This window comes from Oreochromis niloticus, linkage group LG5 (assembly GCF_001858045.2).
Source record: "Oreochromis niloticus isolate F11D_XX linkage group LG5, O_niloticus_UMD_NMBU, whole genome shotgun sequence".
In the NCBI taxonomy this organism is placed as follows: Eukaryota; Metazoa; Chordata; class Actinopteri; order Cichliformes; family Cichlidae; genus Oreochromis; species Oreochromis niloticus.
The window spans coordinates 26,351,034-26,368,068 of NC_031970.2; the positions used below are offsets into that span (position 1 = coordinate 26,351,034).

Here is a 17,035-nt window from a genome sequence, read left to right on the forward strand (position 1 = left end):
TGAACAAGCAACTAACCTGGCAAAACATCAACAATTTAAATGCAGTCAGCTGAATTTTTTCTCTCTGTGTACCGTATGATTGATCCATGCTTTAATCCATGTGACTAAATTAACTGCTTGCACCAGACTGTTTTTCCACTTGTAAGCACTGTGGATAAACAGTTAAAAAATAGTTTAAATCTTTCTGATGTTACTATGAAAGCTTGTGTATCCATCATTGGTGGCAAAGTCATAACAGTTCTTTTCTTACCTTCCTCCCTCCTCTCACCCTTTCCTTATGTGAATCCTTTCACTCCCATTTTCTCACCTTCTATCATCTCCCTTTGTTCTGCCTCGCTACTTCCCACTCCTGTCCTCCAGGTTGCGTCTAGCTCGGATGAATGAAGAGATGCGAGAGGCAGAGGCGGCTCCGCTGGGTCAACCAGGTCAATACCCCACAAGCAGCCCCACTGAGCAGCAGTATAGGAAGTGCATCCAGGAATTCATCTGTCTCAACATAGACGAATGCTAGTGGTCACTTCTGTACCGTGGAGCAAAGCGTGTGCTCTATTTATAAATCTTCCTCCTGACTGAGAAAATAACATATTCGTGTAAAAGCTGCCCCCACACCCTGATCACAAGTCAGTTACTTCCCCTAAATCTAAGCCTGCAGGCAACTTCTTATAAGCTGGGTGTCTGAATACAGAGTGACTATTGGATGCTTCGAGTCATAGGGAGCATCCCCGTGATGGACCTTTCTAACTCTACTGACTATCCAGTCACCTTCACCATCTTCCTGCTTCGCCACTATGTTTCTGCTTGCCATTATTTGGCACTACCAATGCTAGCTACACAACACAGCCAGTAAAATGGCATCAGCTTTCTTGGTGTTTCGCTAACAGGGTTATGCTCTAACTTCATTACATGGTGTGACCTCCTGTATGAGGGTGTGGGTGTTTTTATTTTTGTTGCCTAACAGCTCTTACCTCGGAAGAATCTCGCTGCATTAATCCTGTACACTTTATATCTATCCAGACCATCTGTATTACATCCAATGTACCCATCTCTCTTTCATCAGAGATGTAAATATGCATATTTAGAAGTTTAGAAACTGTGTACTGTGGCATGAGGTAAAACAATATGGTATTTGTTCCAATAACTAAAAAGAAAAGAGTAACTGACAAGCTGCAGTAGAGGTGGGCAGGGTAGTTTTACTGTGTATAAAAAGGGGGTCAGGAAGGAATAAGTGAAACTGTGACAAAAATGTTGAAGGGCTTGTGAGGAAGAGACCCTCACCTGCTTTGTAAGATACTCTGTGTCGTCATGAGTGAGTGAGTGAACAGGAGAGTGCACGTGTTAAAGAATACTGAGAGACAGTTAAATAATATGTAAAGGAAAAAAAAAAAGACTGTGCACTTTTCCCATATACAGAATTATCATTTAGCTTTTACATTGTTCTTGTCTAGTCAAGTTGTTGTCAATTTATTGTCTATTTTAATGATGTCTTTTTTATTTATCTTTCCAGAGGACCAGTGCAATGCATTATTGAATGCAGTTTTATATCAGCATTTCTGTTAATGATTGTCATTTCAATCTAAAATCCTTATTCAGAATTTATGACGGAGGTCTTTCGATATATTGTACACTAACAGCAGTCAGAAAACTTTCAAATGGCCTTAGATTACAGAGTACTTTCGTCTTGGCAGTAAAACATGCGCCTTCTCATTAGATTGTGCAAGCATATCAATGGAACTTCTGATGGTACTGAGGAAATTCTGAATTGACAGTGACTCATTATTTGAGCAATAACCATGGAAATAGTTCAGAGCAGTGAAGAGATGCAGAAACGTAAAATTGCATCATGGAATTCACTTCCATTTATGGAACATGAAACTATAAAAATCTCTCCAGTTTCCTGTCAATGGTAATATTACAGGAAAGTATTCGTGTTATGGTGAAATTATGGAGCCTCTTTTAAAAACTCGTGTCGTGACAGGACTTGCATATCTAGGTCAGTGCCAAGAATATCCTCTGTATGCTTTGCTAGATTTTTGGAAGTTTGACCTTCTTTGCATCTTGAGCATGATGAATATTTTTTCTATAATTTGATCACTTTGTGCAGTGCAGTCCTGTCAAAAAAAGCATGTACCAATATGACCTCTCTGGTGTCAGAAGTTTCTTCCTTTTTGCACCTCTGTGCCATTGTTTCATCCACACACGAATCTGTGGTGACTTTTCTTCTTTTCTTTTCATTTCTTTCATTTTTTTAAATACTGTGGTTTTATTTTCCTCTGCCAAAGACTTTTTTTTAAAGGGAAAGTGTCTGACACTGTTGTATAACATCATGTTAAAAAAGGAAAAAAAGAAGAATTGTTTTGGGTATATACAGGATACTCTTACCATCCTTTCTGAGTTGTGAGAGTGGTAGAAACACTGTTGGTGCTCACATGTTCAGAAGATGTGACTTGCCTGATAGATGCAATAGTTCAATGTACTGCAAGTAGAACCAGTCTCGGGGGGTGATGTGAAGCTACTGTGACCAAACTGTTAAGAGCTGTCGCCCTCGCGGAAGTATTAAATATTGTGTCCATTTGTGTGTAGTATTGACTTAAGAGTGGTTAAAGGCGCAAACATGCTGTAAATAGTACACTTGCATATTTTAACTTAATGCTAACTTCCTGCCTCTCAGCATTCGGTCACAGATTCTGTTTAATGTTTGTTTTTTCATCGTCTTTGAAAAACAGCCGGTCGGGTAGAACTGTGACACGGTTCTGAATTACTTGCGGGGGTTCTTCTGTTTACTGGCATTTGGATATCTTTGGAATACTCTCTTCCATGTCTTTAGAAGCACTAAGGGGAAAAAAAACAAAATACATACAATAAAACTGAGAAACTGAAATGGATCTGTTAACCCAGCTGCCTGCTTCTTATTCTCATTGCTGTTCCCTCGCTCATCTTTTCTGTGTAACATTCTCCCAGCATTCTTTTTCCAGATGATAGCTGCTCTAATTTATCGAATAATAATAAATACGGCAGTGGTTGTAATCCATAGATATAGCCAGATGCTGGGAGAGTGCTACTTTACAGAATACTCTGGTGTGTCTTTGGCAATTTACAAACTTTTGGTAGCACTTGGCTTATTCAAAGCAATAAACCGATTAGTCTCATGTTGTGAAATATCACTGAGGTGTACACGTGGATCCCTCCAGACTCTGCTATTTAAGGATAACTTAAGCATTCAGAGTCTTATGGATATTAAAACAGTGCTTCATCTTCTTGCCTGCAGCAGCAACACTGTGCCTTGAATAATTCAGTGTCTCCAGTGTGTAAAACATGTATGTGCTCTCACAAGCGTTGTCACACCATCCCTGAATAAAATGTCCTCTCTAATTCCTTCGATTTAACACTAAAGACAAATGACACATGTCCACTTGAGGAAATAACCACTGACTGACATATCATTGCTTCTATTACCACAGGACGTACCCCGAGCAGCAGGAGAGTAAAACCTAAGGATGTTCGGGATAGAGTGAGTGAAGCATCCTGGGCTGTCTTGCTGTGGCACACTAGCGTGATACTATGATTTTTTCCTGCTCTGGTGGTTGCGCTTTAACTTGAGGTTCTTGCTCTGTGGCCCTCCCCCCTCCTATTTTTATGGATAAGCTTGGAAAACATTTGCTGTGATAATGCTGCCAGTCTTTTCCCTTTCTTATAAATGAGGAACAGGAACATTGCCTTAAGGAGGATGTGCCAAGACAACTACAATACAGGATTTATATAGTTAAACTGTAATTTTGACCATATTCAATGCGAGTTGGTAAGTTAAAAAAAAATGAATGTCTGAGCCATGAGTGGACAGGATGCTCACCACTACTATTCCACACTTGCTATTGAGTATCCAGGAATCCCATTTAAGAGGAAATAAAGGTTTTTTACTTGTACATCCCATGATTCACAGGGCTAGGCTTAGGAGCTACGCAAAAATATGAGGCTGTGGGCACTTTTCTTTTTCGTGGGTATGCAAAGCAAGCATTAATCTGATCTTTCTTCCTTATATTCTTGCTTATATACGGTACTGTACAAAAGTCTTGAGTCACCACTTGTTTCTTAATTTGCTTCTAATAAACCAGACTTTTATGTTATTTTCAAAAATGTGGTCAATAGTTCAAAGTTCATCAGCTGCTTTTTTGCTGAACTTTACTACAGTTTTTGTGCCTCACAATTTCCAATCAACACTGATGATTCATTCAAGTATAAAAAGGCTTCTGACTTCAGGGATGTGCCAGGCTTGTCTTAACAGACAACTTGCCAAACAACCAATTTTAAATTTTATTTTTAGTCACTGTGTTTCTGACAAATGGTTAAAATCATTTGTTGTAGATAAAAACATTATTTTTGCACCAATGAGGTGATTCCTGAAGAGATATTAGCTGGAAACTTAACGTATGTCCACGTGGCTTTCAGCATGCGCTTAAAATGTTGAGGAAACGGGACAAGAAAGGATTTGATTAAAAAAACAAAACAGATGAACAGAATCTGAAAGTCATGTGCTTAAGAAACAGGTTAGAAATACAGCATAGGCCCAGCCCAGGCTCTGAGATATGCACCTGACCCTTCATTTGATCCCTCTACTGTTGAATGAAGCCTCATCATAAATTGTCTCAGTGCAAGAGTGGCTAGATTCTTAGGAAAGGAAAACAGGTAAAGAAGAATGACATACGCCAAATATACAAGAATTGGACTAAAAATCAGTGGCGACATTTTTGAAGGAGTGATGAATTCAAATTTTATATTTTTAGTTGGTGTCAGTGAGTGTCTACAGCATTGTCATGGTTGGACATTTCAGCCAGTGATGTTTGGGATCTTGTCAAAATTGAATGAATTATGAACGCAGAAAAATACTGTCAGATTTTGACCCACCATGTAATGATGACAGCTTCATTTTTAATGCTTACAATGATCTCAACCACACTGGCAAAGCATTGCTAGATAGAAAAACTCACAATGAAACAGTATTAGGCATAGATTAGTGTTACCAAAAGAAAAAAGAAATGAGTGGTGTCTCAAGATTTTTTCACGGTAATGTATCGCATATTCTAAAAGAAGGTTGGTAATTCTCCATGGTGCCCTGCATCGGGACAGATCCTTGACTTTAGTGTCCACTGTTTCAGGTGACATCTCCTTCACTGATGTCTTTCGCGAGTTTTCTCTCCTCGCGTCTCTCCATCCCGAAAAGTTGAGAAGAAGGAGCTTACAGTTCAGCAGCTGTAAGAAGCCAAAGTGATCACTGCTGACCCCTCACTTCATCCGACCTCTCTTCAGTCACTTTGGAATCAGGCAGGAGGCTGCTGCGTTCGATTAGAAGACATGTTGGTCCTGCAAAGTGAATGCTCTGGGAATGAAAAAAAGAAAAGTCAAATTCCAGCAGGGACAAGTTAAAACTACAGCAGACTTGTAATAGTTGTAATATTCTCTCGTAAATAAACTTGGTCAAAGCCAAACATTTCTATTGCCCTGATGTTTTAGCTGACTTACTCCAGTTTTGATAATGTTAGTCATCCAGCAGAGCTGACATTAACATTTGATGACCTTTAGAGATATAACAACAAAACAGTTCTCAACCTGTCCAACTAATAAGTCAACTCAACCTTGGACCTGTCTGAGCATGAACAATGGGACCTCTGGAGCTTGAGTTGGATAGGACATCATGTAGATGCATCATCAAAATGGAATCTGGGGAGCCTGGAGGTTGGGTCAGTGCCTTGGCTTGTTTTTTTGTGTTCCTATTTCTGCCAACAGGAAGTACAATTTCTTTATGTGCAACAGTTTTTGGACAGATGGTCATATGTGCAAGGAAGTCCTCATGACTCTCAGGACCCGAGTTTTCCCTGGAGAACAGTGCAATGCAAGAGGTGATGATTGTTATTTACTGTAATTTAAAAAAAAAAAAAAAAAAAATCCTCTCAGGAAGCAGTCGAGCTCCCCAAACCCTGGGTCTCACAGGCACACCAACAAAATAAAAAAAAAATAACACAGATAAAATAATCCGGGTTTGACTGTGTTTGCTAATGCTTATGCAAATATTTCCATAAGCTTAATGACGCTCTCTATGATGAGTAAATTAAACTTGACCTTTAAATTAAGTGAAGTAATCCTTTTATACCTATTTGTTCAGCATTTGTGATGAAATTTCTGATAAAATTATTTTAAGTGTTTTGTAGCTGATGGCAGAAGTCAAATAAAAAAAAATCTACTGAAATTATTAAATGTCTTGTGGAATGTTTTATGTTGTTTAGTCCGTGTTTTGTTTCAAATCCAAATTTAAGCACCAGCATAAAGTACCGGGAGGCCCTCTGAGCCCCTCGCATCAGACAGACCGCTGTGCAGTGTGTCAAGTGCTACTTGGCGATTGACTACAAATGTAAGTACGGATGTTATGACTAAAAGACAGCTATTGAAGGGTGACCGTGTTTGTAAGACGGTACTGGACTTCCAGGAGGATCGAGATTGGGCAGCTAGCGACAGTAAAGCACTTGCTAAGTAATGTTTCGACTGCTACAGCAGCGATGAAGAAGAAAACCGGAAGTGTAATTTTTCCTCCTGCTGGCGATAGCGTAAGCTACTTTGGTGTCATCGTCTTATCGGATTGGGGTTGGCAACAGAAACAACAACCTTATTTCGTGTCCAGCCACGAATACATATTTTCGTTGGGGTTTCTGGAGAGGTATGTGTGCACTACACATCCCGTAGTTACTAATAAAAGCGAGAGATGTCGCGGTCAGCTGTCGTTATACAATATACAATACAACTGTTCGTGCTAGTAGGTGCTAACATTAGCCGGTTAGCAGTGGCCTACGTTGGCTAACGTTAGCCGCTTGTTCTAAAATGCACTCAAACAGGAACCGACACCGGCTAGCATTAGCAAAGCCACCGTGCCAAGCTAGTCTTCCTGAACTGGCTTTACTGATTAAAATGTGGTGTGATTAAAGAGTGGTCAGACACATATGCAGTCCTTCTGTAGCCGAAGCTTGGTCCGTAATAGTTGTTTATTATTTGATTATCAGACTTTATGACAGGCACTGAATGTGCCAGAAATGCAACATTAGCCGCTAAGTAGCGGATTAGCCTCAGCCACATAAGTTGCGTTAAGAAGCCTTCCTCTTTATTAGGAAGCGATAATGACATAATTCTAGCACTGCTGCGGTCCACGTACTGCTTATTACATGTCAGCGTTTGTCCCCGTGACAGCAGGTCAGTTGACAGTGTCTGTTGTTGTCGTAATTTTCAATTACATGGGTTGACAGGGGAAGAAAGTTTAAAGTACATTTATATCCGTTGTGTAAGTATTTGGAGCACAATGCGTATTTTAACTTGAACGCAATACTTACTATACTCCACTCTCTGCTAAATGCTTACTTTTTCACTTGGCGAGGCAGTGTTGTATGCATATAGCATTAAAGCACCACAGCAGTGCTGTGCATGAGTTATAAAACAAACAGTCACAGCGCCATTAGAGAACAATGAGAGATGGGATAAATTGTTTTTAAAATTCGGTGCTTTTTGTAAGATGTACTAATTGGACAACTTCATCTTTTAGGAAAACAGAGGGGAAGTCATCACTTGATATTTAAACTTCACTCTGCAGCCAAAATTGAGCTATTTCTGCCTGTTTCTCCAGTTAGCGTTAGCATTTGCTAATAAATAAACAGAAGCCTGTACTGGTTACGTGTTGTTCAGTGTGAGATTTTACTGCCCTTCTCTGCTTTTGTTGTTGTTGTAAATTAACACACTGTTAGACTATTCAACCCGATATCACTCTAGTTGAAACACATTGAACATGTTAGGAACCTTAGCATTATTTTGAACAGTGGTCTTAGCATTAATAATCATACTAATAAGGCCAACACAACTGCATATACAACTTTCTAACAGTATAACCATATGAAAAAAAATTCTTATCTCAACTGGGAAATGGTCCATCCATTCATATCAGCCAGGTTAATGGTGTATTTGCAAGATTATCCAAATCATCAGCTGGATAACTTCAGCTTGTTCGAAATTAATTGGCTGCCACTGCAATACAGAAATGCCTTTAAAATCCTTCTGTTTGTTCCTAAAGCACTCAGTGGTTTGACCCCCAGTACATCTCTGACTCTGAGAGGTCTAGTTAGGTCTATAACCTAACTAGACCTCTCAGGTCATCAGGTGCAAGTCTGTAAACTGTTACCAGAATGAGATGAAAGTTTGCTGAGGGTACGTTTTGTTATAATGGTTCTCTTCTTTGGAACAACCTTCCCACTGACCTGATGTCAGGTCCAACTGTGTCTACATTCAAAACCAAACTTGGAGCCGCTTTATTCTTGCAGGCATATGATTAATAACTTTGTGTGTGTGTGTGACTGTTAACTTATCTAAAGCGCTATACAAATACAGGCCATTTACCATTATCTCTCTTATGTTGTTTTTATTGCCTTAAGAGATTGTAGAGCTACATAGTTTTTAAAAAATATTTTTATCCTTTGTGGCAAGCACATTTAACCTACGTGAAATGAAATGTACTATATAAATAATATTTGCAGTGATATGTTTAAGAGTTTATCAAATATTTAATAGTATTGATATTTAATAGGTCAGGTGACAGTGCTGGATGCACTGTAGGCAAAGTTTTTTGATCTGCTCTAGTTGAAGCTGCAGTTACCTTTCACAGGCATATTAGGGTTAAAGCTTTCCACTAGCCAGAATGATTCATTCAGAGTTCTTCCTTCATTCATTCAGTCATTCAAATCTATGCAGTCCAAAGTTCAGATCCATAGTAAAACAGGATATGCTTTGATTTCCTAATGTAAAGGAATACATCTGGACAGTGATGTCAGTGTAAAACCAGATTTATGCAATTCACTGTTTTTGTTTTCTCACTGTTCATGTTCTCTCAATCATCAGATGAACAACAACGGGAACAAAAGAGCTCCAACTACAGCCACGCAGAGACTTAAGCAGGATTACCTCAGGATAAAGAAAGACCCCGTGCCTTACATTTGTGCAGAGCCCCTTCCCTCCAACATCCTAGAATGGTAAGTTCTTCAGTCAGGAAATATTGGGACTTTTTGACTCTTGATGTCCGGCCAGGGAAGGGTGTTTAGGGCCATCGGCAAAGTTTAAAACCTGTGTATATTCTGTAGAAAAATAATAAACTAAACATTTAATGTGTAAAATCAGGCTACTGTTTTACACCAACAAAATTGAATCGTAGTTTCCAAGATGAACAGATTCACTTGTATTTAGCAGTGGATGCAGTTTTAATTCTGTTTTCAGAGCTTTAAAAAAAATGTACGGTGCTGTGTAAAAGTCTGGAGCCAGTCCTCATTTCTTTATATTTTGCTAAAAAAGTGACACCGGTGCAGCAATTTTTGGAACATGTGCAAACATAAATGGAAATACAGTATACAAGGCAAAAGTTTGCACAGTTCTGAGTTGAAATGCTGAAAGTCGTTATGTCTTGAATTCTTAGGCAAGCTTTTGTGTGTTTTCTTTTTCTTTAGGAATAGTTCTCTGTGCTTCTTGAAGGACATGGTGCAAAACTACTATTTTTATGACTTTTAAATTATGTTGTTGTTGTTTTTTGTGTATTTGACCTAAGAAATTGGAAGAAATCATCATTGTTGCAACAGGCTTCTACAGAAAATACTACCAGTTTGGGATTTAAAAAAAATATTTTTTGGCAGAGCCAACTAAAGAAGCGGGAACAGAATATGTGTTTTTTCCAACAGGCTGCTAATAACAAAGTCACTTTGAACCGTTGTCTCTTATGTGTGTACACAATACTGAGTCATCCCTTTTTCTACTGGAATGAATCCTAGGACAGTGTTCAGTAACTTAACAAACAAGAAAGCAAAAGTGAAAGTGAGTGAAAAAGCAACCAATGTTCAAAGATTTAAAAACACGCCTGTAGAACTATTCTGTCAAGACCACTTTGGTCACGTCAGAAAGACTGGTTCCTTGGAAATATTTATATTTTTAGAAGGAAAATGTATAGAAATGAGTGATGAGTAAAGACTACACACTACTGCACCTCAATAGTGGCGAATACAGGCTTAGATTTGAATGATAACATTGTTAGCTCTATTTCTGCAGTAGAAGGAAACCCATATGAATCATGACACTGTACAAATTGTATGACGCACCTTACGGGATGGCTTGTTGAATATCCCACACACTATCCTAATGATGATCAGGTATCGTTTCCTGTAAAACAATAAACAGGTTTTTGTTTTTGTTCGTTTTGTTTGATGCTCATTTTCCTTGTATTGGGAGATGTCTTAAAAATCTAGACCAGTACAAAAAAGACACATAGATAGTGGAGAAAAAATAAGATTGACCAAAAATGTTCTGAATACGTGACATTTAAATAATGAAAGAAATATGTAATTGAGCACTTTTAACACTTAGCTAAATATTAGCCATATAATTTGATTAGCATTTCTTGAATGGATGTTTATTAAAGAAATTAATGGTTTCAAATAAAGTCATAATAAGCGCTGGAATATGACATGGCCCTCAGTAGTGTGTTTAACTCTTAAAAGAAAAAAAACCTTATAGAAATTATAGAACCTTCCTGATTTCATTTGTGGTACAACTAACCTTCCTGATTTGTGATATTTTTATTGTAATTATTTAGACACGTGTGTGTTGATTCAACATGCCCTCAGTGAACAGTGCAGTACTGTGCAAAACTCATAATTCACCTCTCAGTTTTTATATTTTGCTTCCAAGGAGCCAGACTTATAATTTTTAAAGTGATCTGGAGGAGTAGTTCTCAAGACTTTTTGAACATCTTAAAATCTTTGGACACTCGTTGCTTTTTCACTTATTTTCAGTCCAGTTCTTGTTCTTTGTTTTCTTCAGTTTGCCTTTGTGTTACACCACTTACCACTGATCTATACTCATTCAAGCATAAAAGGAGTTAATGCAGCTTGCAATTAATGTGTATTGTTGAGCCCTCCTGTGTATTTTTTCACTGTATTTTTTGAATGGAACAGTGAGAGAATAAAAATCACCACCTCATATAAGGAGTAATAAGAGTAGCCTCAATATAAGGATTCACAAACGTCAGCAAATTCCAGGTGGGAGACAAAACTGTTATAATTGATGTGAGGGAAGGTGCGTAGAGGTAGAAACGTGAGGAAAAAATAAATTTGGCTCAAAAAATAAAACAAAAAAGACAACAACAAGTAGGGGACCTAGGAGGGGGAAAAGTCCCAGCAGTTTGTTTCTTTTGTATCTTGCATCATGTATGAAACACAGGCACACTAATTAACACGTAATTACCTTGTGGCTGCCATTGCCAGCAGCTGCCACTGTGTGCATTCAAGCATGAATGCCGGCAGCAGTGTTGGCCACTAGTGTAGGTTATGTTGAAAGCTCTACAAAGATTCAATGCAGAACAGACAACTTGGCAAAGTAGGCACTTTAAATCGTATCTTAGGTGCTTTGTGAGTAGCAGCCTGTCACAAAAAAACACGTCATTTGTTTTATTTGAATCTGTAAAATAAGTAGTATTTTATTTTAATTACCAACATGAGGATTTCCAGAGAGCTATTGGCATATCTCAGCGTAGTGTGCAGTGTGTTGTTAAAAATATTTGAGAAAAAATGGACAATTGGAGGATAAATGAGGAAGCAGGCCTGAAAATCCCAGTTAAGCAAGTATCTGGAAATCATGTCTTTGGAGACGGGGAACGATCCTGAAAGGATGTACATTTGCATATGTTTCAATAAATCACTGCATCTGAAAAATATAAAGAAATGAGGGGTTACACAGTAGTGTAATTTATTTCTGTAGTAGGTAATAGCACACCTGAAACAGTGGGACTTTAATGTTTTTTAATAGTAGTACATCATCGACCGTCGGTTCATATTGCTTTAATGATACTGTTATTATTTATAACTGAAAAGGCATGTCTTTGTACTGTCGGTGGGTCTTAAGTTGTTAATGATTCATGATTCATTGTTTTAATGCTTACTCCGAAACGAGTTGGCTTCCTGTGTAAGGCAGTAAATGCAGGATGTGCCCAAAGACAATAAATGACCTCAGACTTTATTCCTGTGATACTAAAGGAGGGTAAAGCATGCGGAACAAAAGGAATCTTAAATATAGATTGTAAATTGTGCACATCTGTTTTTTGATAATTAAATGGAAGCAGTGAGCTACTTCTTTCTACAGTATTTTAGTTTTCTTCTGGTCAGTTATTTGATGCTGTTCCTAGATGGAATAGCTCAAAATGTTTTTAAAATGGTTAATATATCACTTATGTACACAAACAGAGGGCAGATTTTCTTCTCAATCTTGATGTTCTCCAGCAACTTTGCTTGTCTTTAACATGTGTAGCTAGAGCAGCAAATTCAACATTTTAAGTTTTGAGTTTGTACACTTACTGGGTAGTGTGCACGCTCTGGTCTGGATATAAACGGAGGTCCTGAGAATGTTGGATTTTTTAAAAAAAATTTAAATTTAGATCTTAGATCACAGGATGAGAAACTGTGAAAGATCTAAATTTAAAAAAATATTTGAGGAAAAACAGTTTGATTCTGGGCCATGCCAGCAAGTCTAGAGATGACTTGTTTAGTCAAATCTGAAATAAGTGATTCACTTTTTTTGTTCCTCTTTTTCAGGCACTATGTAGTCAGAGGTCCTGAGAAAACCCCATATGAAGGTAAGAAATACTAAACACTAGAAAAAAAACTTGTGTTAATGTGTGAGTTTAGAGGAGCTAATAACTGATGACATCACCTCAATGGTGAGTCAGGTGAGTCTTTCTCAGGTTAGCTTCATACAGGATGACAAACCCCTTTTGGGTTTTTTTGCTTTTGCTTTCGATGTATCACAGTGTTGTATAACATATATTTATATATGTCATGTCTAATTTATAGGTGGATATTACCATGGAAAACTTATATTTCCCAGAGAATTCCCTTTTAAACCACCAAGTATCTACATGATAACGCCAAACGGGAGATTTAAGTGCAACACAAGGTAGGACTGTAGCTTCTTATTGCTCAGTTAATTTAAGCGTTACAGCTTTGAAAATGATTTAGGCTGCATTTTTAGAACTTGGTCATAAATGTTCCCGTTTCTCCACAGGTTATGTTTGTCCATCACAGACTTCCACCCGGATACGTGGAACCCAGCATGGTCCGTCTCGACGATCCTCACGGGTTTGCTCAGCTTCATGGTGGAAAAAGGACCCACTCTTGGCAGCATTGAGACCTCTGATTACACAGTAATTAAAACAGACTATCCTATTTGCAACATAATGACAAAAATGACCTGTTATGTCTCAGGTATTTCATGTCCTTTTTCTCTTTTTTTTTTTTTCCAGAAAAGACAGCTATCAGCCCAAAGCCTGGCTTTCAACCTCAAAGACAAAGTATTCTGTGAGCTGTTTCCTGATGTAGTTGACGTAAGTATAAGGGCTTTTTGGGGATTTGGGGAGGGGGGACGTTCATCAGCGACTGATTCCATCCCAATCTTCTCCTCCTCCTTTCTGCCAGGAGATGAAGCAGAAACAGAAGGCCCAGGAGGAGCTTAACGCCCGTACACAGCCTCTCCCCTTACCTGATGTGGTGCCTGATGGAGACCCCCAGCAAGCCCACTATGGCGTCCCAGCTCTCAACGGTGGTCCTGCCCCACTAGGGGGTGCTAACCCCGCTCCTGGCCAGCAGCAGGCCAATCGTAACCATGGACTACTAGGTGGGGCTCTAGCCAACCTCTTTGTGATTGTAGGCTTTGCAGCATTTGCCTACACAGTGAAGTACGTGCTGAGGAGCATAGCGCAGGAGTGAGAGGAGCCGGTGTTTTAGGGCAGCGCTCCCCTCCCCCTGCAGGTGAGCCAACTAGTGGACTCGACATTCTACAAACACACTACGTGGGGTGGGGAGGGATGTTCATTCCCGATCAAACCCCTCCACAACCACAACCTCCACCACCACCACTACTACCACTACCAACATGGACTTTGGAAGACAAAAACTCAAAGCCCACCTAGCCAGGAAGGACTGAGGGGAGGAGGAGGAGGTGGGGGATGGACGGGAGTGGCTGTAGAGCCGGGGCCGGGGAGACTGGAGGGGTTTATTAAAACGGTTGTGATCTACTCTGTGCTTCTGTGGTTTATATCACTTCTAGAAACAAACTTGGCTCATGGGTTGTGGGAGAGTGTAGCTCTGTGGGTCATTTTGTTGCAGACTTCACAGCAGACATTGATTTCCTTTGTGAAAATGAACGTTGCATAACTGGAAAACTTGTTTGTTAATTCTAAATTGTTTGCCTCTGCCAATCACTTCTTTAGAAAGCATTCCCATCTGCATTGTTTCCTGCTAATTCATTAGAGGAAATAAAATCCTCAGGGGATGAAGAGATGATTTGATCCAGCTCCAAGACTTTTTATTTTATTTTTTAGAGTGACATGAAGAGACCAAATAAATACAAGTCAAGTTTCGCATCATCCATTGCCTCGGAAAAACCTCAAAGTAATAGTTATCCTTTCCAGTTTGTGTGTCAGGGGTGTTACGTCTTCTGCTTTCTGTTTCCTATGAATGGGTTTGAATGCATTCCTGGTATATTGTTCAAAGGCTGCCAGGCTACAGTGCTGGGTTACATGCCGAGAATACATCAGTATAATTTAGTAAAGGTTGGACATGATAATAAGGACTTGCAAAATGAGTCTTTGGCCAAAATGAATAATGATGAATCGATTAATTCCCATCCAGGGAAGTATAAAAGGCAGATTCTGTGGATAGTGTAAGATCAGTAACTTTTAATAATCAGACACTATATGATAAACAAGCGTATAGCCACAAAACTATATGTGCACTTATATGAAAATGGATGTGATAAAAGAAAGCTCATGCTTGTTAGTACTTGTCAGTTTATCTGACTGTCTGAGATTCAGCACCGGTGATGCGTCACTGACTGACAGAGTAGACATAACTCCAGCCTTGATTTCTATTCATATATGCAGGCAGAGAGCATGAAGAAAACAAAAGTTGGCCTTTCATCCTGTGAAGCAGCTAAAGCTACGCGGTCAGAGTTAGATGCTAGTGCAGACGGTCTCTCCAGTCAACCCATGAGCCAAGCAGTGTCTGCACAAAAATAAACGGAGACAAGGACCTTCTTTTAATTTGGCTTAGCCAATCAGTATAGCAGCAATCTACATAGGATTAAATGAGGAGACCCATGCAGAGAACCAATTTTTTTGTTTCTGTATATTCCTTATATTTCTTTTTTTTAAAATCATTTTTTCCTCTTTGTGTTTTTGTTCTCTTTTATTTATAGAAGTGTCCAGCTTGTCTGTCGTGGTTCTGAGGAAAACACCTAGTGTTTTTTCTTAGGGCTGTGCAGTCAAACACGCGGTCGTGTTAGTGGTGCTGGCTCACGCAGTTGCTGATGATTTACTGTTGTGCATTGCATTTAGTAAAAGCTGGTTCTACTGTACTGCATCTAATGCTTCCACAGGAAGAAAACTCTGAAAGCAGAAGATTCTCTTGTCCGTTGCTCTTTTCTTGGCGCCATCTCAAAATAAGACCAACATGATGATGATAACGATGATTATGATGAGTGCGTTTGTGTGATTATACAGCAAATGCCCAAATTACCATGCTTCAATTAATCTTGTGTGGCATTGTCTCTGTTTTCATAGTAAATGCAAATAAATTTCCCTGCTCAGTGGGGCATTTAATAATAATATCTCTATTTGCTTAATGATTACGCGGTGGTTCAGTGGTCAGCGCTGTCGCCTCACAGCCAGAAGCTTCTGGGTTTTTGCAACTACCTGGTGTCTTTCTGTGGGACGTGCCTGTTGTGTTTTCCCCTGAGTGCTTCGGTTTTGCTGCCACCATAAACAAACATGAGTGTCAGGTTTTCTTTTTTTTTTAAAATTTGAAGTAAGTGCTTATGAAGAGCTTAAAGTTTGTAGAGTGAAAAACATGACTTCCATGTAAAGTTTTTTGAGGGTTTAGCCTATAAAAATAATACATAGGCGGAAGTCCATTCTGTGACAACATCATACACTGTTTTTATCTGCTGCACAGATAAAAATAGCTTAAAGGTTCAACAAAACTCAAGTTTATTTTCTGTTTAAAAAAAAAAAGAAGTCAAATTTAGGTCCTCGTGAAGTTTTAATAGTCAACAAATGGTTAATAAAACGAGCTATGAAAGATACGTGGATTTGCCTGCCTGCACACCCTTTCCATAGAGTGAAGTTCCACAGAATATTATTTACCTGAGGGCAAGACTTCCTTGGAAATGACACGGCCTCGTGATTAGGGAGGGCTTTAAAAAGCGTTCAACCAGCCAAACGGGCACAATACACCTTGTTCTGCACTCAGAGACGCAGCTCTCAGCAGCAAACAAGCAAGTAAGTATTTCTAATGATTCTTAGATGATTTTGTCACTGAGCATCTGTTAAAAGAAAAACAGAATTTCTTCACATTTCAGTTTTACATTTGTGAATATTTGATATTGTGTCTATTTCTTCCCCTCCACTCACCTATTATGTGTTTTTTCTGTATCGCAGGCCTCTGGTTAATGAAAAACACCCTTCGACGCATTGCTTATTCTGCATATCTGATACGAACATGGTCACCGCCGAGGAGCTCGAGTGCTGCGTGTGCTGCTACGAGTATTCACGCAGCAACAGGATCCCGCGGGTCCTCCACTGCAACCACACCTTCTGCGCCCCTTGTCTGGAGAGAATGTCCAAGCTGGAGGGTGTCATCTACACCGTCTCCTGCCCTCTCTGCCGTTGGATTACCTGCACCAGAGCCAGCCTGACTTTGCCAGGGGCTCTTTGGGTCAACACGGAAATCTGGGACCAGATTTCTGAGGAGCAAAATCAGAATGAGAACCATTCAGTGGAGGATTTGAAAGACCCAAAGTCTCTACTCATTGAGCACTCACTGTAAGTATAAGCTTCAGAACTGCAGTCCAGTTCCTCTGGTTTTTTGTTTTGTTTTTTTTTTTAGAGAAATTGTAGTCTCTATCTTACTTAGAGATCTCAATAAAT

General features: G+C 39.2%; 2 protein-coding genes and 1 long non-coding RNA gene across 7 annotated transcripts in view; 2 read left to right on the forward strand and 1 right to left on the reverse strand.

The window, feature by feature from the left end:
• The window catches only part of acap3b (ArfGAP with coiled-coil, ankyrin repeat and PH domains 3b), a 54,537-nt gene extending 51,647 nt beyond the window's left edge, over window positions 1–2,890 (forward strand). For 3 of the 4 annotated variants that reach the window (XM_025907377.1, XM_025907378.1, XM_019358770.2), the window contains exon 24: window positions 361–2,882. In XM_025907377.1, coding sequence (XP_025763162.1) covers window positions 361–511 — 151 coding nt within the window. In that variant the 3' untranslated portion in view covers window positions 512–2,882. Of the gene's footprint in view, window positions 1–360 lie in introns of all 4 variants that reach the window. The other variant, XM_013269168.3, reaches the window with a different exon arrangement.
• Window positions 2,618–6,149, reverse strand: LOC112846946 (uncharacterized). Its single transcript, XR_003220168.1, has 2 exons — window positions 5,515–6,149; window positions 2,618–5,371 (listed from the first exon to the last, which is right to left on the reverse strand). It is a non-coding gene; the product is annotated as an uncharacterized LOC112846946 (long non-coding RNA).
• A 116-nt stretch (window positions 6,150–6,265) lies between these two features.
• Window positions 6,266–15,715, forward strand: ube2j2 (ubiquitin-conjugating enzyme E2, J2 (UBC6 homolog, yeast)). Of its 2 annotated transcripts, none has more exons than XM_003441534.5 (7): window positions 6,266–6,400; window positions 8,920–9,050; window positions 12,648–12,688; window positions 12,906–13,008; window positions 13,117–13,255; window positions 13,355–13,435; window positions 13,527–15,715. In XM_003441534.5, the coding sequence occupies exons 2-7, from the start codon at window positions 8,920–8,922 to the stop codon at window positions 13,815–13,817; spliced, it is 786 nt and encodes a 261-aa protein (XP_003441582.1). In that variant the 5' UTR covers window positions 6,266–6,400; the 3' UTR covers window positions 13,818–15,715. The 2 variants fall into 2 exon arrangements, with proteins under 2 accessions (XP_003441582.1, XP_005469377.1); XM_005469320.4 differs by lacking the exon at window positions 6,266–6,400 and adding an exon at window positions 6,445–6,703.
• Window positions 15,716–17,035: the final 1,320 nt, after the last annotated feature.